The 21,397-nt window shown below is 36.6% G+C and overlaps 3 protein-coding genes across 4 annotated transcripts; 1 reads left to right on the top strand and 2 right to left on the bottom strand.

Annotated features, from left to right (window-relative positions):
• Positions 1-13,970: 13,970 nt before the first annotated feature.
• LOC113310207 (chorismate mutase 2-like) lies at positions 13,971-15,425 on the top strand. Its single transcript, XM_026558802.1, has 4 exons — positions 13,971-14,152; positions 14,264-14,486; positions 14,617-14,853; positions 14,929-15,425. The coding sequence occupies exons 1-4, from the start codon at positions 14,112-14,114 to the stop codon at positions 15,262-15,264; spliced, it is 837 nt and encodes a 278-aa protein (XP_026414587.1). The 5' UTR covers positions 13,971-14,111; the 3' UTR covers positions 15,265-15,425.
• LOC113310206 ((+)-neomenthol dehydrogenase-like) lies at positions 15,316-16,859 on the bottom strand. Its single transcript, XM_026558801.1, has 4 exons — positions 16,703-16,859; positions 16,293-16,617; positions 16,019-16,204; positions 15,316-15,891 (listed from the first exon to the last, which is right to left on the bottom strand). The coding sequence occupies exons 1-4, from the start codon at positions 16,723-16,725 to the stop codon at positions 15,514-15,516; spliced, it is 912 nt and encodes a 303-aa protein (XP_026414586.1). The 5' UTR covers positions 16,726-16,859; the 3' UTR covers positions 15,316-15,513.
• Positions 16,860-17,507: 648 nt separating this feature from the next.
• LOC113310205 ((+)-neomenthol dehydrogenase-like) lies at positions 17,508-20,291 on the bottom strand. Of its 2 annotated transcripts, XM_026558800.1 has the most exons (7): positions 20,162-20,291; positions 19,355-19,749; positions 19,006-19,252; positions 18,488-18,565; positions 18,216-18,401; positions 17,878-18,077; positions 17,508-17,809 (listed from the first exon to the last, which is right to left on the bottom strand). In XM_026558800.1, exons 2-7 carry the CDS (start codon positions 19,573-19,575, stop codon positions 17,782-17,784), a joined length of 960 nt encoding a protein of 319 aa, XP_026414585.1. In that variant the 5' UTR covers positions 19,576-19,749; positions 20,162-20,291; the 3' UTR covers positions 17,508-17,781. The 2 variants fall into 2 exon arrangements, with proteins under 2 accessions (XP_026414585.1, XP_026414583.1); XM_026558798.1 differs by having other exon boundaries at positions 17,508-18,077.
• Between the last annotated feature and the right edge of the window lie 1,106 nt (positions 20,292-21,397).

Here is a 21,397-nt window from a genome sequence, read left to right as displayed (position 1 = left end):
AAGAGATTTCTCCTAATTAGGTTAGTATCCTCTCCGAATAGGCGGCTACACCAGTAACAACAACAAAAGAGTAAATCTGTTGTTACGAAGGATTATTTTGCTAGAAAGGCAAACTTCGTGTATTTATAGACGAGGAAGTTTGGACACCAAGGAATTTCCAAAACCGAAAATATTCTCAAGATATTTATAAAAGCACAGACTCGTTTTTCATAATTCCTGGAAATGCTCTGTCCAAAAATAACGATCGAAATCTCTCGGAAAATCTAATTAGTAAATGCACATTACTAATTATATAATTTCCCTACAAAATGAAATTAATAACCTTAATTAAAAGATTCTTAACTTACTTATGTTTCGATCCTGGAATTCTCTTCCCTTAGCCGTTAAGGAATATCTTTGAACAAATATAGAAATAAACATTCACAGCACGTGTTCAAAGTTTGTCGACATCTTAACTTTATAAGTTCTCTTTCACATTTACAACCTTGAAACCGATTTTCCATGCTTCGAAACAAGTTTAGAATTGGTTCATTTTACTTTCAAGAACTATGTGATTTATCAAACCAACATTCAATTACAATCATGGGTTTACGGTTCTACCAAAACAAGTTTCGGTTCTACCTCCATGTGAGTATTGTGCATAGTCAAACTAGGATCGGTTCCCCACATATAAATGGTATCTAACTTATATGTGTTGCACATGTCCATCGGATCGGTTCCCCTTTCTGTTATAAACATTGATGCACCCCATACAAGGATCGGTTCCCCTTGATGTACTTCACCCCTTACAAGGATCGGTTCCCCTTTCCTTTTAATTGGTCAGACAACAAAATCCGATCATACCACAGGTGATTACCTAAGATCGGTTTTACTAATAAAAGTTATACCAATACATAAGTCAGGCATTTGTGAATAGTTCTACCAAGAACACAACAAGTTGTGAGCAGTTATACCCTATCACACATATTGGCTGTTCATAAGCAATGAATAACAAAACCAATAACACCTGGCAATTTCCTTTTCGGTCCACAAACAAGTTTATGAACTTACTTCCTTAGAACACATGTAAACATTGTTCCCTAGGATGAAATCCTCACCTCATACCCATACATAATAATAATAACATTCAAATGATTATGGCGATATCTTATCTACAAAGTTTAATGGTTAAGCAATAAACCTCGTATTGTATTCCTTAATACTATGTCTATCTAGAGTTCAAATATGCTTCTTAGTTATGTTTTCAATATGCACGACTTGAAAGATATGTTAGGGAATGAAAAAGTTCAAGTCAAATATCACTAACCTCAAGTGGAAGGATGATTATTGTCGTTGTAGCTCCTTGCTTCTTCACATCTTCAAGACTTCGCAATACTTGTAGTGTCTCATATCCTAATACTTTCAAGCTAACCTATAAGAAATTGACTCTTGTATATAATCAAGCGACTCTTAACATGACTTTTGATTCACTAAAATATGACAACCAAACTTGACATACCAACGCTTGGTGGGTTCAACCGAGCAATGCTCTAACAGTTGGATTTCACTATTGATCGATACAACGCACAACCTGTGATATTTCAATTATATAACGGAATATAATGTGGATCAGAAATAACATTGACACCATAAATTTTGTTAATGAGGAAACCGCAAATGCAGAAAAACCCCGGGACCTAGTCCAGATTGAACACCACACTGTATTAAGCCGCTACAGATACTAGCCTACTACAAACTAACTTCGTTCTGGACTGTAGTGGAACCCTAATCAATCTCACACTGATTCAAGGTACAGTTGCGCTTCTTACGTCTCTAATCCCAGCAGGATAATAGGCACTTGATTCCCTTAACTGATCTCGCCCACAACCAAGAGTTTCAACCACCCAAAGTCGAAGACTTTAATACACAAATCTGTATCACACAGAAAAGTCTACAAGCATAGATAAATTTGTCTCCCACAGATAAACTTAAAATTTTTGTTCTGTCTTTTGATAAAAATCAAGGTGAACAAGAACCAATTGATAAACCGGACTTATATTCCCGAAGAACAGCCTAGTATTATCAACCACCTCACAATAATCTAAATCGTATGGTAGCGAAACTAGATATTGCGGAATCACAAACGATGAGACGAATATGTTCGTGATTTGTTTTCATCTTGCCCTATCAGAGATATTGAACTCGTACGATAGAAAATGGCAAGATCAGATCCTTCAACTACAAGAGAAGTAGTTTCGTATGGCTTAACAATCCCAATGAAGTCTTTCAGTCATTAATCGACAGGGTCTCGATAAGAAACCTATGATTAAAGGAGAATCGACTCTAGCAAACCAACTAGTATCACACAGGATATGTGGGGAATAGTTTTGTACAGTTGCTAGACGTTCCTTATATAGTTTTCAAATCAGGGTTTGCAATCTAAGTTACCTTGGTAACAAAGCATTCAATAATCACCGTTACATGAAAAACCTGATTTATCCAAGCTAATATCTTTCAACCGTTAGATCGAAACTTAGCTTGTCACACACACAAATGAAATGTATTCACTTAGGTTTGAGTAACCGTACCTAAACGTGTACATTGGTTGGTTCACAAATGGTTGACCAATGGTTAGCCATATGAGTGCTTTCATATCAACCGTATTCATCTTTATCATAACTAGCTCAAATGACTCATATGAACTAGTTCAAGAGTTGTTTAATTGCTTAGGTTTTTATACATAGACACAATTGAAAAAAAATCAGTTTGATTATTTTAATCAATTCATGAACAATATACCCACGGTTTGAAAATATTGCATTCCTTATAATTAATTTTTGTAAGTCCATGAACTACCGATTTCAGAAATAACCAGCTTGGGTACGCGTACGGGTATGCGTATCTTAGCTACTGGATTTTGAGTTGCTTTTAGTTTCCAAACTCAAGAGACTTTTTCGTGTGAAAAAGTTCCGCCAGTACGCATAAGGGTACCCGTACCTAAGGTGACTGGTTTTTGAGTTCGTAAATTTCAAACCCAGCAGAATTTCACGGACGTAAACTTCCGCCAGTATGCGTACGGGTACGCATACGCAACCTGTCTCCTTCACCAATACCACATGCACACATATGCACGCACTTAGTTTCCGACACATGGATTTATACAAAAATGTGCAAACACACTAAATGGTTACATCCATAGGTAGTTACATATTCTCAACTCTACATTTCAATCATTGAAACATTCTTCTATAATGTTATAATAGTCGTTAGACATAAATAATCAACTATCGTCATCAAAGCTATTTTGAAGATTGAAACGTCAACATGAATTTCGTCACGAGTAAAGATGAAAATGGTTAAAGCAAAAGCTTACCAGCACGTATTTCGAGAAAAAGATAGGCGAGTAAACTCGGCTCGAAATAGCAAATGTGTATGTATGAAAACTATCATACTTATACGACTGTTGTCTCAAGAGTAGGAGATAGAGTAGATAGACTTTTGAGTGAAAAGACGAGTTCAAGTCTCCACATACCTTTTGGTCGGATGAAGTTCCACCGGTTCCTTAAGTAGTTCTTTGTCTTTGTAAAATAATCGCCATGGAGTCTGGAGCTCAACTATTCCTAACTATCCTAAACCGAGACTTAGTCATAAGTATACTAGAAATAAAGACATATAGTTTTGATCACTAATATTGACAAACATGCTTGATATAGCACGCATGCGAGTTCGATCGAGCAATGCTCTAACAGACCAAAAGTTTGGATTTTTGTATGTAGTACGGCGCAACAGTGTTAGGTTCGACAGATAATTTGTATGCCGAACCTTGATAAATAAGAACAGTTTGGTTTGTACGATTGAATTCTTTACAAGCCGAACTGTTATTGAATTATTAAAAATATATAATAGTTCGGTTTGTACGATTGAATTCTTTATAATCCTTCAGAATTTCTTCTGGTTCCCATCGATCCTTTAAATCATATCAACTAACTTGGTCTTTCAGTCAAATCGTAAATATCACATATTTCATAGGTGGTTGTAAAGCATAAAAAAAAATACATATACTATTCAACAGTACATTCATTACAGCTTCCTCAAAATTAAGGTTAGTGATATATATCACATATTTGAATTTAAATATGTACTTCATGCATTCCAATCTCTCGTCCTATAGTTAGATCATCCCTGTGATTTCTAAAGGTAAAAGCGGACATGCACATCTGTTTTACAACACGTACTGACAGAAACTATATCCTCAAAATTTCTTTTGGTTACCGACTAATCCTTTAGACCACGTCAAAAACGTATTAATTTCCTGTCAAACCTTAAACAACACCAATTTATTAGTAGAAATTATAAGCCTCTTGGCTATATATTTTTTATTGATGAGAAAATGCATGTTTAAAACGCTAGTTTTCAATACAAAAGAACTTCTATCAAAGTGGTAAATGGTAGAGAGGTTTATTTTTCAGGGACCAGTATGGAAACCGCAAAAAACCCATGGGACATTAGTCCGACGAAGTCGAGATTTTATTGTCTCTATTATGGCGTGGTAGTCAAGAGATGAAGCACGCGTAGACCGTGCTCATATGTCCGTGAATGTTTATTTCACATGTCATACAGAGGTAACTTCTTATTGTGTTTATTTTAGTCAGAGATTAATGTTAGCCTTGAATTCATTTTCATCCAGACCCTAAAAATTAGTGCAAGTATTCTAAGACAGTGTCCATATACGATAGTCCATGGATCCTTCCTCAAACATTAATAATAAGTTTTAGATATTTATCCAACTTATTAGTGCAAATACGTTGATATCCTAAAATCCGGTAAGAGACCAGTTAACCCTCGTACACCTATTAGGTTCACCCGTATTTGCCGTTATGCCTTCCATTATGAGTGATTTTGTTACGGACGTTGTAAAGAATTGGAAACAATGATTTTGGATTCACCGGGACGAAATCCCGTGGGATTAATCGGAGAACACAAGCATTGTAGGATTAATGATGGGTGAAAACTATGTCTATAACTCCCTTGATGGGCCCCAGGAACTGTATTATTCTGGATTTAGTCTCGGGATTTTGCGACGAAGATTCACTCAACTGGAAATTTGGGATATATTTTCCTTTTTTTTTTTTGCTAAGTGGCCTGACAAGGAAGATACTAACTAATCAGTCTAACGACTCTAATTATAGCTCTTCCAATAAAATCCGCACTCAACAAACTTGCAACTTCATTCAGTGGGTGACCAAACCAGACACCCTCCATCTCCTTGGCCGCACCAGCTTTTGCCAAATAATCTACCACAGAGTTCGCTTCCCTGTATCTTTGTCCAATAACAATGTCTTCAAAGTCCATCTTCAAGGTTTCAATATAGCTGATCAGACCTCTGAGAAACCAAGGAACCTCAATTTCTTGGTTGCATAACATCACAGTATATGTTGAATCACTCTCCACATCAAGTTTCCGGATCCCATATCCATAGCCAGAAGTAAACCATCTCTCAGTGCCCACACTTTAGCAACATTGCTAATGTTCTTGAAAACATTTTAGGGAAGCAAGCCTTAAACATACTGCTATCATCTCGTATGACTCCACCAACACCCGCATCTCCACACTGGTTTGAAGCTCTGTCACAATTAATTTTACAGTAACCATGTCTCGGATGAATCCATGGGACCGTGATATCAATGGATTGAACCTCCTGTTTTTTCAACCTACCAACAACTCCTAGAAATTCTTTGGCGCTTCTGAGAACCATATCCAGAACTCTATATGGTGGAACTTAGATTTGTTGAACACACAATCATTTTTTTTCTTTCCAAATTGACCATAGAACACGTGGTAAAATGTATTTCCATTCCACTCCACCAATTTATCCTGTAGCCTTACATAAATTCTTCAACATGGTCGGGGATGTAAAATCAAATTTTGGTTGGAAACCAAACCATCTCTCTATCTTCCTCCATATTGTCTTGCACAGTCAAAGAAAAGGTGATAACTCGTTTCAAAATCCCTGTCACACAGACTGCATCCAGGGTGAGGAACTATATGTTTCCTGTAAAGTGACTTATTTAGATTGAGTCTATTGTGGCAGAAGAGCCACATAAATAATTTTATCTTCTCTAGACACACCAACCTACACAGAGATCTCCAATCCAAGTTAGATAATTGATTACCCAATTTATTAGAGATAATGAAATTATAAGCCTCTTTTGCCGTGACATCTCCATTTTTGCTTTGAGACCAAACAACTTGGTCTTTGCTACTGTTAGTCACACCAATTGGTTTAGCTTTTATATCTGCAGCCACCTGTTCAGAAATAAACATGTCAATTGAATCCAAATTCCAAGTTTTAGTTTGTGGATCAATTATATCTTTAACAAGCATAGGTGGAACATTCTGATTAGATACCTTTGCAATTACAGATAAAGGAAAATTTGAAACCCAAGGATCATTCCACAAATCGATATCCTCCACATCACCAATATTCCACCTAATACAAGATTTAATGGCATCCATACCTTTCAAAATACTCCTCCAACTTCTAGAACTACTGGTCTTACTCGTACAGGTCCAGAAATCCACTTTTGAGTGGTACTTGGATTTTAAAAGCTTTGTAACCTCTGAATCAGGGTTAGCATGGATTCTCCATGCCATTTTAGCAAGGATGGATAAGTTACTACTTTCTGTGTCCCTAACTCCTAATCGACCATATTCAACAGGCATGCAAACCTTAGTACAGCTGATCTTATGCATGCTCTTTAGGTCCTTGTCCCCTCCTCAAAGAGAATTGCTTTTATATCTATTTGATCTAGATATTAATCCTTATGGAATTTTAAGTACAGTCATAACATGATTTGAAACGGGGTCAAGAGAAGATTTTAAGATAATGGTTCTTCCGGCAACATTCAAAGATTTAGATTTCCAACCTTGAAGTTTATTAGCAATTTCTCTGTCAAATCGTTATAATTATTAGCACTAACCATCCCCCAGTGAAGTGGAACACCAAGGTACTTACCTTGGTCTCTCGCTACTTGGACTTTCAAAGCATTAACCATACCTTCAGTAAAACTCCTTCCCAAATTTTTCGATGTGAGAAGAGTGGACTTAGCATCACTAATCAATTGCCCTGACCACCGGCAAAAGATATCAAAAATCGTTCTTAAACTACAAGCATTTTTGAATGTAGCCTTGAGAAAAAATGATACAGTCATCAGCGTAAAGAGAATGTGACACCACTGGAGCTTCTTTAGCAATGGAAATCCCGATAATATCTTTCTTCTTAAGACCTTTATTTATCATTCTAGTAAATACCTCCATGTAAATAATGAACATAAAGGGGGATAAAGGATCCCCTGCCTCAATCCATTAGAGGGGCTGAAACTAGCACTAGAAAAGCCATTCACAATCCATTAGAGGGGCTCCAGATGTGCAGAAAATTATTCGAATGAAGATATCCGCATATTCTACAGACATGTTAATTTGGACTTTGTCTCGGAATGAAAAATTCACAGTTAAATCGGCTTATAGGAAATTGGTTGAACTGAAGACTAACATGGCCAGTATTTATGATGCTGAAATGACATCTTTCTGGAAGAATCTATGGAGCTTAAATACATTACCAAGGATCAAGACTTTCTTTTGGATCATAAGTTGGTTCACAAATAATTTCTCGGAGTTAGTCGGCGACTGGATAGTCAAGATGGCTAACACATGCTGGGATATTTAGAAGGAATGCTGCAAGAATGTTTTTGATGGAAATAAGCCAAATCCAATAGAAGTTATACGAAGTATACAACATCTTAATAGTATGACAGGGAACAAGATGTCTGCAGGAAACTCTAGTCTAGGCAGAAGTCATGATTTAATAACCCATGCATCTGATGTTTGGAAACCCCCAGCTGCACCTTCATATTCAATTTGTTGTGATGCTTCTTTTAAGAAAATCATGTCTGAAACTCATTCTGGTATTGGACTAACCCTTCGGAATTTTGCAGGAACCTTTGAACGGGGATGCTGCTTCTATGCAAGTGGACACATAGATGCGGAGCATGCAGAGGTGGAAAGTTTGTTGTAGGTTGTACGATGGGAAAAGGAAGTTAATCTGCAACATGTTTGCTTTGAAACTGACGCACAAAACGTTGTAGCAACAACAAATGGAGATCACACCAAAGTTAGATGGGAAGCACAAACACTCATCCTTGAAGTTATTAGTCTACTTAGAGAGAATCCATTATGGACTTGCAACTATATTCGTAAGAATTTGAATAAACCAGCAGACAAACTGGCTAAGCATTCTAGGAAGTTTCATATTAGTAGTCATTGGATATAATATCCACCAAACTTTATTGTTGCAGCCTTAGATGCTGACACACAATTTGTTCCGAGTTCTAACTCCTAAATAAAATTTTCTCTTTGCATCAAAAAAAATCACCTGAAAAGAGACAGAGTTAATGGATATATTCTCCTTTACCATACATGTTTGCTTGCTATAGACGGATATCATTCTTGCCACGAGACAGAACACTACCAATTTATGTGATTCAAAATAGTTTTGACCATTAGATTTCGGTTTGTCTTTGAATATCATATACACTGTCTGGATCCAAATAAATGCTTGCTGGTAATTTATCAAGCTTTTGCCGCTTCTATTACCATATCTTCACCAATGACCATTCATTTCGGCTGTTTATAACATCACTAACCTCAACTAACTAACTCTAGTTTGGCTAAAGTTATAACACTCTTTATTGAAACCTCAACTAACTAACTATAATTTTAAACAAAATCTGATATCTTTAAGAGTCCGTTTTTTGAGTCTATTGAAACGTTCAATACCCTTTCCAAGTTACAGTTACAACAAAACAAAGTCTTAACGAACTGACTGCACAACACTCAAGCAATCGTTCCCCAAAATACCATTCTAAGCCTACTACAATGCCGAGAAAGGACTGATCCATTACAACGACTACCATTTTCAAAACATTTCAAAGATAATTAAACATAATATGTTTTCATAACAACCTTGGTATAGGGGCGACAAGGAATGGTAGAGGGGCGACAAGGGTAATAGTAATGTCCCTCTAATTGGTTAGGGGGTGTCCTACGGGGTTGTTAATTGACTAGATTACCCTTTTCACCTCAAAGGGACTAATTTACCCTTGCTTTTGTGGTTGAAAAGACTGAATTGTCCTTCCCCATTATTAACCCAATTCAAACTGAAAATCGAAACTGTTTTTTTTTTCAACTTTACTTCATCTTCTTCTCCTCCTCTCCACCACCATTAAAACTGATTTTTTATCGTCCTCTTCAATTAAACCCATTTAGGGAGTCTATTGTGTTTGATTTAAGTTAGTTTTGTATGAAAAATTAGGGTTTTGGATCGAAATTGAAACTGGAAATTGAAACTTGCATGTGAGGTTCGGTTGGAAATAACCCACATACCAACCGTACCTGCAAATTTTGAAGAACATAGGGTTGGTTTCGACCCAAATACGAACCTTACCTTGAAAAATTGAGAATTAGGTTGAGGTACGGTTCGTATCGAAACCTTAGTTACCAACCGTACCTGGGTCCGGTTGGTAACTTAAAGCACATTACCAACCGTATATTGGGTCCGGTTGGTAACTTGATGCAGGTTACCAACCGTATATTGGGTACGGTTGGTAACTTGATGCAGGTTACCAACCGTACATCATCCTGAATGTTAAGAACTTTTGAAACAGTGATGTAAGGTTGGTAACTAGCTTATTTCCAACCGTATGTTCTTCGTCAAATTTTAAAAATTTATTTTTTTTACGTACTTTAGATAATTTGATCAACAAAAAGCTAATGAGAACTAATTTTGATCACCCACCTCAAAGTTGCCAATGGAATCACTCATTTTGGTTGAGTGAATCAAAATCTAGGGTTTCACAAATATCACATAAGTTTTTTTTCCTCTCCTCTAAACTTTTTTTTTTTAATTTTCATAATTCTAAAAATATGATTTTAGATTTATTATAAGTGAAAATTAGTTATCATACTAATCTTGATTATCAAACACTAAACTTGATTACCAATCACTAATCTTGATTATTAACAATAAGGGTTAATTGATCATTTCCAAATTTTATTTGATAAGGGGCACTTCAATTACCACCTAATGACCCTTTTTGTCTTACTATTCCTTACCGCACCTCTACCATTCCTTGCCGCCCCTATACCAAGCTTGTTTCATAAAGGCTAAATTAGATAATTAAGGCTTGCAACATTAAGTCTACATAATACACAAAATACAAAACAAGCCTTATATCCTTCAATAACGTTACTGCATAGCACTGTCTGCAACACATGAGACCATAAACCTTGACATATACTAACATTCTCGAAGAGCATTAGTCCAGCATAAGTGCTAAAAAGCTTTGGTTTTCGACAAGGTTATGAGTTCCTTCACAGTTCAATGTTACCGGTTCCTGAGAAAATACACAAATATCAACAAAGTTACAAACAAAGTGAGTTCTTAACAAGTCAATTTCACTCCATGGACTAGTCTAGATATGACTTCTTCCATGGACACATAATTTTATCAGCAAATTCTTCTTTTAAATTGTGCAACCCATGTCTTAGTATCCCCAATGTCGGTAAGTTTCTCTCATTTATGTTTGAAACTAAGTGATAAGTCCCAAACAAATATACCCAAACCCAAATAAATATGTTCTGGTGACCATCTATGCGGTAACTAATAAACATTTAATTTTACATAATAAGGTTTAGGTATGTACCTCAACGCGAAATTGGGGACAGTAATAAGGGATTGGCATGGAATCTTGCTGTAGAGCTGAACTGCCCAGTACTTCTTCAACATCTGAATCACTATATATTACTTCTTATACATATGAGTCTGTACAACAGTTGATGTCAGTTCTATAAGAACCTACATAAACATAAAACAAAACACTTTAAAAAGGAAACTAAGATAATAAATTATGACTGCACACCTGCAATTTGGGGCTTTCTAATTTTTTCATCCCTTCTTAACACTTCTATTTTGGAAGTTTTCTCTTTTGCCTTTTTTTCTCCGTCACTGGATCATGCTGAGCATTTGTTTTTCTTTTCCCTGTTGGTTTAGTTTTGGTAGGTTTCTTTGTTGGTTTGGCTTCACTGGGCTTCTTTGCTTGATTTTTCTTCCTTATTACTGATTTGCGTCGACGTTTCACTTTACCTTTATCTACTGATAACTTGATTCTCCCTGTCTTCTTGCTTGATTTTTTACTTCGAGGAGGGGCTCGCAGTGTTATGTTAGCACTCATCGGAAGTTGGGTGCTTTTTTGACCTATGTTATCATTATTCTCATCTGTAGCATTGATAATCTTTTCTGTTTGATCATCTTGAGTAGACTTCAGAAAATTATCTAACTCACCTAGTACTCCAGTCAGCAACTCCTTCTTAAGGCACTAGAAGTTCCAGTGCTTGTACTTTTCATGGCTAAAGATAAATCCATACGTACTAAGTCGTTGTACTCGAGGGATGATGACCCATTGTTTCCTTGAATACCAACACCATTTTTCTTAGGCTCTTCAATACCAACACCATTTTTCGCATCTAATATCCAACGACTTAGATAATATTGCGATGGGAGATCATACACTTGGTAGGTATGCAATATCTTCATAGAGTGGGAACATATCATTCCCATAAACTGGAAATGCTTACAACTATATTCAATAGAATTGTTTAAAGAGTTGAGCGTAATAGTACCAGCACATGAAAATTTAAATGATGTTACCTTGTAGGTATATATTGGTCCATCCTGATCAATAATTTCGAGAATCAAATCTAGAGTTTGTGCATACTCCTTTTGGAAGTGAGAAAACATTGTTGCTGTATAAAGTTCTGAAGTTCGAGCTTCAAGTGGCCAGTGACTTTGCAAAGGTGTTTTTTTTTGCGTGCTTCTGAAATCTTCAGCTTTTTCTTCATCTCGTCGACAAGTAAGAACCTTATCATATTGAAGGACGAAACTCGAATTCTTCCTCGATCTCATTTTTGTATATACAAATTTTGAAATCCATGGCAAAAAAACTCAGAACTTGCAAATACATGGAAGAGGTGCTTCGCAGCCAGTTGGAAAATATGTCAAAGACAAAGTCGGTGATGAGTATCCGGGAATACCTGTTTGATTGCATTCATAATAGGTGTTGCTTGATCGGTGAAAATATTCTGTGGATGTTTCCCGTTCATGGCATTCATAAATTTCTTAAACAGCCATGCAAACGAGTATGTGCTCTCGTCTAGTAATAATGCACATCCAAAAAGAGTTGTCTGGCCATGATTATTTACCGCAACAAAAGGTGCAAACGGTTTATCATACTCATTGGTTCCAAATATTGTGTCAAATACCAACACATCACCAAAGAAACTATAGTCCATCCTACATTTGGCGTCACTCCAGAAACAATTGCATAACTGACCAGTCGCATCCATTTCAATTGTATAAAAAAAATATGGATTTTCTTTTTGCATTTCTTGAAAGTACTCTAACAAATGCTCATCATCACCTTTCCCTACCACATCTTGACGCCTTCTTCTTTGTATATGATTGTTACTATCCATTTTGGTGAAGTTCAGATTTTGAGACCCTCCCGATTCAACACTGAAGTATGCAAAAATATTTTTTTGACTTATACCTGCGTGATGCATATTTTCAATTAATCTTGCTTGAGCATTCTCTATTTTTCTTTGTGATCTCAACATATGAACTTGATCTGAACATGTAAGCAAGTGGTTGTGTTCTTCCATAAATTCTGCTATGGAGTACTTTAAATCATCACTTTGCAGTTTAATGACCAACTTTGCATTGCAACCTGTTCGTGCGTGCAAGCGTCGTTTCAATGAAGACCCTCTACCGATACTCTCATTGGTTTGAACAAACTAGAACTCTTCTTGAAATCGTTTTTATCTTTACGGTGAGTGGTTGAATCTTTTCGTATGCTAAACCCAACGCCTCTTGCATAACGATTATAGTAGTCATATGCCATTTGTTCATAATCGAATTTCATACCAATTTTTGGCAACTCGTTGTTAATACTATTTGTTGGAACATCATTTACCATAGTAAATTTATCAAGTTCTTCTTCCTGCAACGAATAAGGTTGAAGAATCACCATGACCTGATTCATCACGCACAATATCATAAGTAAATTACTTTGAATAATACATCCACTATCTAATACCAATTAAATAGTTACACTTGAACATACTCATACTCATTCAGACCATCAATCAAACAGTTAACAACATGCTATGACAAGAGTGAATGTAGAGTGCTAAGACAAAAAGATCAATTAGTCATAGAGAATTTCATGAAAGCAACCTCTGTAAAGAGAAAATTACCTCGTTTGGATTGTGAGATATCTTGAAGAGTTATATTTTTCTTTGATTTCAACTGAATATGAAACATAAGGTTTTAATTTCTCTAGTTTCTTCACGTTTTCGCGATAATGGAATTTTCTTTTGATCTAGATTAACGATACTACAAATTTGGATGCCATTCAAAACCTAGTAATACGATAATCACATTGGGTTTTCTTTAGAAAGTTCTCTGATCTTTTTTTCGGGCGATAAATAAAAAACTATGGCGCCAAAACGATAGACATTGGGTTTTCTTATACTGCAGTGAAAAAGCTGATCCCAAACTAGGGTAAACTAATCGTGGTTAACCCAACTATACTGACGTCATAAATAGGCAAATAAGTGGACACAGTGCTGCTGGAGCAAAATTTTCTCCCCCAGCCCGGCAGCCCGTATCGATATTCTTAAAAAAAGAAGAAAATAAATGTGGATCCCGTGAGGGAGACTTGACTTGCCGTTGGCGACAAAAGAGCTACACTTTGGAAAACCATATACACAGAAGAAAAGACAAACCGTGTCTGGTCACCACCACCACTATTACCAACCCCACCACGACTATCAACAATCAATCAACCGTGATCACGAAGTAATATTCCTTCTTCTCTGCGTTATTTAATTACCAAAATATTATTCCCATCTCTGTTTTTACAATCTTTCTTTGTGTACTCTGTTATTTATATTTATTTCCATTCATTACCTTACCAATACTACTTACCTTTTTCTTCTGCTTCACAATCATATCTTTCATGGCTTCTTCTCCATCTCCTCCTTGTGCAGAAATAACAAGGTTCCTCTTTCTGTTCAATATGCAAAAAAAAAAAAACAAGGTGTAAAATTGTTATTATTATTATTATTTTTTGTATCTAAATTCGTTGTCTTTTTTTTTTTTGTTCTGCAGATATGGGAATTCAAAAGAAGAAGGATTATTGATGATTGATTTAGAAAGGGTTCGGAAATCATTGATTAGACAAGAAGATAGCATTGTATTTAGTCTCATTGAAAGAGCTAAATTCCCATCCAATTCTTCACTCTACAAATCGTCATCTTCTTCGCAAATCCCTGGTTTTGATGGGTCTTTGATTCAATACATAGTAAAAGAAACAGAAATTCTTCATTCAAAGGTAAATTCTTGTCCTCTCTGAATTCATCAAGATTTGTTATGATTCTCTCCTGTTGAAATTCGATTCCATATAAACTATGTTCTGCAATTGCTTGATGGTTCTATCTGATAATTAATGGGATCCTTATTAGATTGGTAGATATGAAAGCCCAGAAGAACATCCTTTCTTCCCAGATGGTTTACCTTTGCCTTTGATTCCTTGTCCTCCCAAGTCCCCGGAGTTTTTGCATGGTGCAGCTTCTTCAATTAACATCAACAGCACCATTTGGAAATTCTACTTGGAAGAACTGCTTCCTTTGTTTACTAAACAAGGAGATGATACTGGTAGCTATGCATGCACAGCTGTTTGTGATCTCAGTTGTTTGCAGGTAAATATTGTGGCATGTAATTGAACCCCCGGTGACATGTTGCAGAATTATAAATGGTGTGTTTTGGTTGTGCAGGCCTTGTCCAGAAGGATTCATTATGGAAAATTTGTAGCGGAGGTGAAATTCAGAGATGCCCCAGAAGAATATGGACCTGCCATTCGTGCGCAGGACAGAGATGCACTGATGAAGCTATTGACATTCGAAGATATCGAAGAAATGGTAAAGAAGAGGGTAGCGAAAAAGGCCATGATTTTCAGCCAAGAAGTGAACCTAAAAGAGAAAGACGCAGACGACAAGCAGCAGAATTGCAAGATTGATCCGTCACTTCTTTCTCGGTTATATGGAGAATGGGTGATGCCTTTAACCAAACTTGTTCAAGTCGAATACCTCCTCCGCCGCTTAGACAAATGATTTTAGGCAGAAGTTTGTTCGAAGATGCATACTAGAAAGCATTGCAGGGGATAAAACAACACAATTATGTTTAAACAAGCAGTGTACATTGCTACACAATTTTAATTTTTTCTCATCCACCCATATTACTAGTATTCGAATGGATTTGTATGTTTTAACAAGCAGTGTACATTGCTCAGAGATAGAACTAGAAAGCATTGCAGGGGAGAAAATAACACAATGGAGTAAAACTATGTTGAAATGGATGATCTAAAACTCCGACTTCTCAGTCTGATCAAAATAGCATCCTGAGAATTCGCCATTCGATAGCAAAGCCAGCATGACTGGACCTTTAGCTCCATCCTCAACTGTCATGGTTCCAGTATGCCAGTTTATATCGGTATTGACATAACCAGGATGAACACAGTTGATGAACATATTAGGATACCTCTTTGCAAGAACTCTAGTATATGCATTAAGAGCGACCTTGGAGATGCTATATGATGGCAGCATGAGAGACCATCCCATTTCTTCAAGCATCCCTTGTTTCAAATCATGCAGGAATTTTTCGACTATTTTATCCACTTTCTCTTCTGTTAGATTGTGTACATCGCCCAGTTCACTTCGAATATGTTCATTCGGGATCCTCTGTGTGATTTAAAGAATAAAACCATAGTTAATTGGGTTACCCTCTTGACTAGTCATTGTAATCAGTTTCAAAATAAAACTAAGACAATGTGCCGAACTTGCAGTTCAAAGTTATGTAGACTCTCACCTTAAGTTCTGATCTAAGCGAAGACACACTTACTATTCTTGCACCGGATTTAGAAAGCTTTAGAAGAGGCAAAAGAGCTTCTGTAACCCTTTTGCAACCATAATAGTTTGTGTCAAGGCATTCCACACCCTTTTCATATGGTTGTTGAATCACTCCTTGCACCATGTCGGTAGCCTTACCAGAGAGCTGCAGCAATCCTTAGTCTCATCAGCTACATTTTTTCTCTTTGCAAAAACTTGAACCATTTAAGAAAAGCATCAAGAACTAAGCTTACCCAAGATACTGGATCAATGTTTAAGGCCCTTAATCCTTCCTCATCAACTACAACTCCTGATGCTCCAGCATTGTTTACCAAGATATCAAGTCTCCCGAATAGGGATTGGACAAACACAGCCAAGGAGTCAACACTAGACTGATCTCGAACATCAAGCTGGTGAAAAACTACGTTCTCCAGCCCGGATTGGACAAGCAACGAAACCGCATCTGACCCTCTCTTCTCGTCTCTAGCTGTTAACACGACGGTCACACCTTTGACGGCCAACTGTTGAACAATCTCAAGCCCGATTCCTTTGTTTGCACCTGTAACAACTGCATACATACTACAACAGCAGAACCAACAAACATTCAGATTACTTCACACAGACTCATTTGAACTGAAATTATTGAAAATAAAAAAAATAGTACCTATCTTTTGAAATGGATCTCATGTTTCTTTTGATTTGCAGAAGGCAATGATTGAACAAGAAAACTCTTAGTTTTATGGCTCCTTCAGTAGAGACCTGTCCAACTTATAAAGAAGATGTATAATGCTGTTGGTCTGTGGATATATCTTTCAATTAAGAATTGAAGAGTTGAGAATCTTTTGTTTTCTAGTTTAATGGACCCATATATGATGCTGCCAAGTAGTGGACACACAGAAAATTATAAGAAAATCCAAATCTTACCTACCCAACTTATTTACTGTAACTAAATCTTTCTGAGAGGTAATTGTTAATCTTATCTAAAGAGAAACTAAACTCGGCTTATTTATTTTATTTTTTGATCGTAGAGAAGAATCTAGATGAGTCAGTTTACTGGGATCATCACCAATCAACTTTATCAGAGCTTAGCATATTACACAATATGGTGGATCGGCAAAGGGAGGCTTCTGCGAATATATAGTAATGCAGTGCATGCTTTCTTGTGCTTAGCTACAAGTAAAAATAGGAACAACAAAAACCTTGTGTTTAATACAGGATATACTTTCACATGATGCCCTATGATTTTAAATGTTAATCTTGGTAAGAATGTCATGTAAACTTACTCAATTTTCTTTTTAACAGCAGGTTAAAAGCCGTTCTATCGGCATCTGGAGGCACTGACAGTAGTAAACTCCTCCTCGCTGGACTAAAAAATAGAGGTCTGATTTGAACGACCAGGTACAGCATCAATGTTTCACACTAAGCAGGGTTATAAAAACTTGGCAAAAATAGAATAAAATCAGAACTCAAGTTACTAAGAAGCTTAAAATTGGAGATTAACTGTTAAATTTGTGGACATCCAACTCAAAAACCAATTGCAATGACTTCGTGGTTCACTACTCCCTCCCTCATTGTCTACTCTGGACTATTACCAACAGTAACTAAGCTAAACAATCTCATGAAACTGGACTTGCAACTGTTACTCGTTCAAAAAGGTTGAGTTAAAACTCTGCCATTCTAGTCTGATCAAAATAGCATCCTGTGAACTCCCCATCAGATAGCAAAGCCAACATTACCGGGCCTTTAGCTCCATCTTCGACATTCATAGTCCCTGTATGCCAGTTTATATCGGTATTGACATAACCAGGATGAACACAGTTTATGAACATATTAGGGTACCTCTTCGCAAGAACTCGAGTATATGCATTAACTGCAACCTTTGAGATGCTATACGATGGTAGCATGAGAGACCATCCGTTTTCTTCAAGCATCCCCTGTTTCAGATCATGCAGGAAGTTCTCTACCATTTTATCAATTTTTTCTTCTGTTAAATTTTTTAAATCCGCCAGTTCCCTCCGAAGTTGTTCATTCGGGATCCTCTGAAAAAATTTTAGAAAAAAAGAATGTTACTATGGTGAACCCCTTTACGAGACAGTGTCCTCAAGTTAGCTTCTGCAACAATGAATAAGGCATTAAGTTGCATATGCGCTTAAAAGTCATTTGGAGACTGGAGTTACCTTAAGTTCTGATCTAAGCGAAGACACGCTTACTATCCTTGCACCTGATTTAGACAGCTTTAGAAGAGGCAAGAGAGCTTCCGTGACCCTTTTGCAACCATAATAGTTTGTGTCGAGGCATTCCACTGCCTTTTCATATGGCTGCTGCATCACCCCTTGCACCATGTTGGTAGCCTTGCCAGAGAGCTGCCATCAATCCATAAACTCATCAGTTATCTCTTTTTTTTTTATGACCGGTATACTGCTTAAAATCATACTAGGTAATAACTTGCCCAAGATACTGGATCAATGTTTAGAGCTCTCAATCCATCTTCGTCGACTACAACCCCTGATGCCCCAGCATTGTTTACCTACAGTAGATGATGTTCAGTAACATTCTAAGAAGATCATATATTCTCCTTAATGATGAATCTGCAACTTTCGAATTACAGTCTGACATGGAAAAAACAAGAAGGTATACATGCATGCATCATGACTCAACGCGGAACTCAAATCGGCAGCAGGAATCTGCTTTCAGCAAACTTGTTAACTCTCAGTGGCAGTGATGGCACCAGCCAGCCACCCCAAAATTATAAATCTGGTCTAACATTCATCTTTGTCAAAGCTCGTTTCTGGGGAAAAAAATAGTAGACCCCCTAGAAATCTGACTTTTAGCTCATGATGCAGTTTTATCCCACTTAGATTTTCATTTTTGCTTCTGTCGCTGCTCAGTGGAGTTGGCCCAATGCGTTGAGAAATGTGAATCAACTACTTTGCGAAATTCCAAGGCATATCTAAAACAAATGCTTACCAGGATATCAAGCTTCCCGAATTGGGTTTGGACATATTTAGCTAAGGAGTCAGCACTTGATTGATCTCGAACATCTAGCTGGTGGAAAACGACATTCTCCAACCCGGATTTGACAAGCAATGATACTGCATCTGATCCTCTCTTTTCATCTCTAGCTGTCAATACAACAGTCACACCTTCAAGAGCCAATCTTCGAACTATCTCATGCCCAATTCCTTTGTTAGCACCTGTAACAACTGCGCACATACTACAACAACAAAACATCCGAAACAAACTCAAACAACTTATGAAATTTAATATCAGTCTCCATTTGAATAGGAAGTAGAAGTAAAGAGCGACAAAACTGTACCTATCTGGAGAAAAATCTCCTGTTGTTCTTTTGATCTGAGGTAGCTGATGATCAATCTTTCTTGGAGCTTCAACTTGGCTTTGGAAGGTTGGAGTTGGAAATTTGGAGAAATTCCTGAAAATTCCATACTGTCCTGCCTTCCTTGTGCCAAAAGTTGAGCATTGTGGCTTTATAGAAACAGAAGAATCTTTCAAAACAAAGCTACCTCCAAAAGACAACATGATTACAATGATAAATTCCTCTTGTTTACCAACACAGACTTTTCTTTGATGAACTTGTGGGAAAATGAGGGTCAAAGTTCTTCATATGTAATTTTTAATTCCTTTATGGTGTCGTTGAAGCAATCTTAATCTTCCCTCCAAGAAAATGTGTATATAGCTCCTCGAAGTAGAGACCTGTTCAACTTACAAAATTACATAATGCTCTGGTTCAAGGTGAAATGCACAATGATTCTCAGTTGTTTGCTTATTTCAAAGAACTAAGAATCAATTCGCTTTATCGAGAAAAATCGTAAGGAAAATTTGGATGATCTTTATAGTCATTCAGCAAGTAATGCTTAAACCAAAAGCAATCCTACTTGAAACAAAAGCATTCTTACTTGAAAATGAGTAGTATTCAGATGCAACATTGTAAAAATCAGATATTCCTCTAACAAATGTTACTGTTTTTAGATTCATATAGTTTAGGGTTTCATGATTAATAGATAGTTTTTGTGGCATAATAATGATAATAATACAAATCGATCTTAATTAAACCAGATTATGGATTCAATAATCAACAGATAAGAAAATCTATAAACGTGTGTACCTTTTTTCCTTGTTCAGCAGCTTCTTCAGTCTCTCTCCCTCCCTAACTACCGGACAGACAGTACCAGTTAGACTTTCAGAAAAAACAGAAAAATTGTAGGGGACAGTGGACACACACACCTGAATCTCCCTTTCATTCGGAACCAGTAATGGGCCAAGATTCAGAAGGCTGTTATAGGGGCCGTGAAATCCATTAAAGGGACTTATATGTGATAGTAATATCTATCTAATAGGTTAGGGAATGTCCTAATGGCATTTAAAATATTTAAATCCCCTCTCATTTTCATTTAAAAAGACTGAAGTGTTCTCCACTCTTTTAACCTAAATGAATCTAAAGTAGAAAGGAAAATTTCTTGTTTGGTCCTAAGCCCATAAGGTTATTTATAGCAGGGTCCAACTAGATTTTACTCTTATTCTAAGGTCCAAAGTTATTTGAAAACATGGAAATAACTAATATACCCCACTGTTTAAGTACGTGTGAAATAACATACTACCATAAATTTGAGTACATAACTGATACACTGTTTACAAATTTGAGTACATATCTGCTACACTGTTTACAAATTTGAGTACATATCTGCCACACTGCTTACAAATATGAGTACACATCTGCTACACTACTTAGGAATCTGAGTACTCCTCAATTCACTTTACTTTATTGCAGCACCGGCACCTCTGCAGTCAACCATTCACCACTGCGTTCAGCTCCATCTTCTCAGTAATCTTCTATCTTGCTGCATCACAATATTCTTAGCTTAAACCAAAACTGCAACAGCTACATCAACACCATTGTCATTTCAATTCTGCTGCAACACAGAATATCAAATGCAAGTAAAACACCGTTATCATATAGGCATCTAAAAGATGATTAATTTATCTCGCAATAACTCATGTCATTTCTGTGTCCGTCCTATGCAATCTCTAATTAAGATTCATTTAGTGCTTTGATATGCACCAAATTTATGCCTATAATTATGAACACAATAGAATATGATTTCTAAACCTACAATATTACAAATTTTTCTAAATGCGAGCAAAGTTTTTTGTACATGGAATGTCGTCTGATGGCGGATATTAACCTTTGTATTTGTATTCATCATTCACATCTGAGAATGATGGTCTGCTAAGTCGAAAATAATCGCATCTAAATCAGAACCCAAACCACATTTTCCTTAGTGTGAATCACCTCAAACATGACCTAGCATCATGCAACTTGGGGAACTCGTTCAAGTTGGTA

The sequence above is a fragment of the Papaver somniferum genome, chromosome 9, assembly GCF_003573695.1.
Source record: "Papaver somniferum cultivar HN1 chromosome 9, ASM357369v1, whole genome shotgun sequence".
Lineage (NCBI taxonomy): Eukaryota > Viridiplantae > Streptophyta > Magnoliopsida > Ranunculales > Papaveraceae > Papaver > Papaver somniferum.
Note: the sequence above shows the minus strand (reverse complement) of the source record. Positions and strands in the feature narration are given on the sequence as shown.

Bases quoted from the DNA above. Each gene is read 5' to 3' on its own strand.
- LOC113310205 (XM_026558798.1), bottom strand. From the start codon at position 19,575: ATGTTGTCTTTTGGAGGTAGCTTTGTTTTGAAAGATTCTTCTGTTTCT. The intron at 19,253-19,354 runs GTACAGTTTTGT...TTGTTGTTGTAG, and splicing joins GGAGATTTTTCTCCAGATAG to TATGTGCGCAGTTGTTACAG. The intron at 18,402-18,487 runs GCAAGTTATTAC...GATTGATGGCAG, and splicing joins ACATTGATCCAGTATCTTGG to CTCTCTGGCAAGGCTACCAA.
- LOC113310206 (XM_026558801.1), bottom strand. From the start codon at position 16,725: ATGAGATCCATTTCAAAAGATAG. The intron at 16,618-16,702 runs GTACTATTTTTT...CTGCTGTTGTAG, and splicing joins AGATCCATTTCAAAAGATAG to TATGTATGCAGTTGTTACAG. The intron at 16,205-16,292 runs GTAAGCTTAGTT...GGATTGCTGCAG, and splicing joins ACATTGATCCAGTATCTTGG to CTCTCTGGTAAGGCTACCGA.
- LOC113310207 (XM_026558802.1), top strand. From the start codon at position 14,112: ATGGCTTCTTCTCCATCTCCTCCTTGTGCAGAAATAACAAG. The intron at 14,153-14,263 runs GTTCCTCTTTCT...TTTGTTCTGCAG, and splicing joins CCTTGTGCAGAAATAACAAG to ATATGGGAATTCAAAAGAAG. The intron at 14,487-14,616 runs GTAAATTCTTGT...GATCCTTATTAG, and splicing joins CAGAAATTCTTCATTCAAAG to ATTGGTAGATATGAAAGCCC.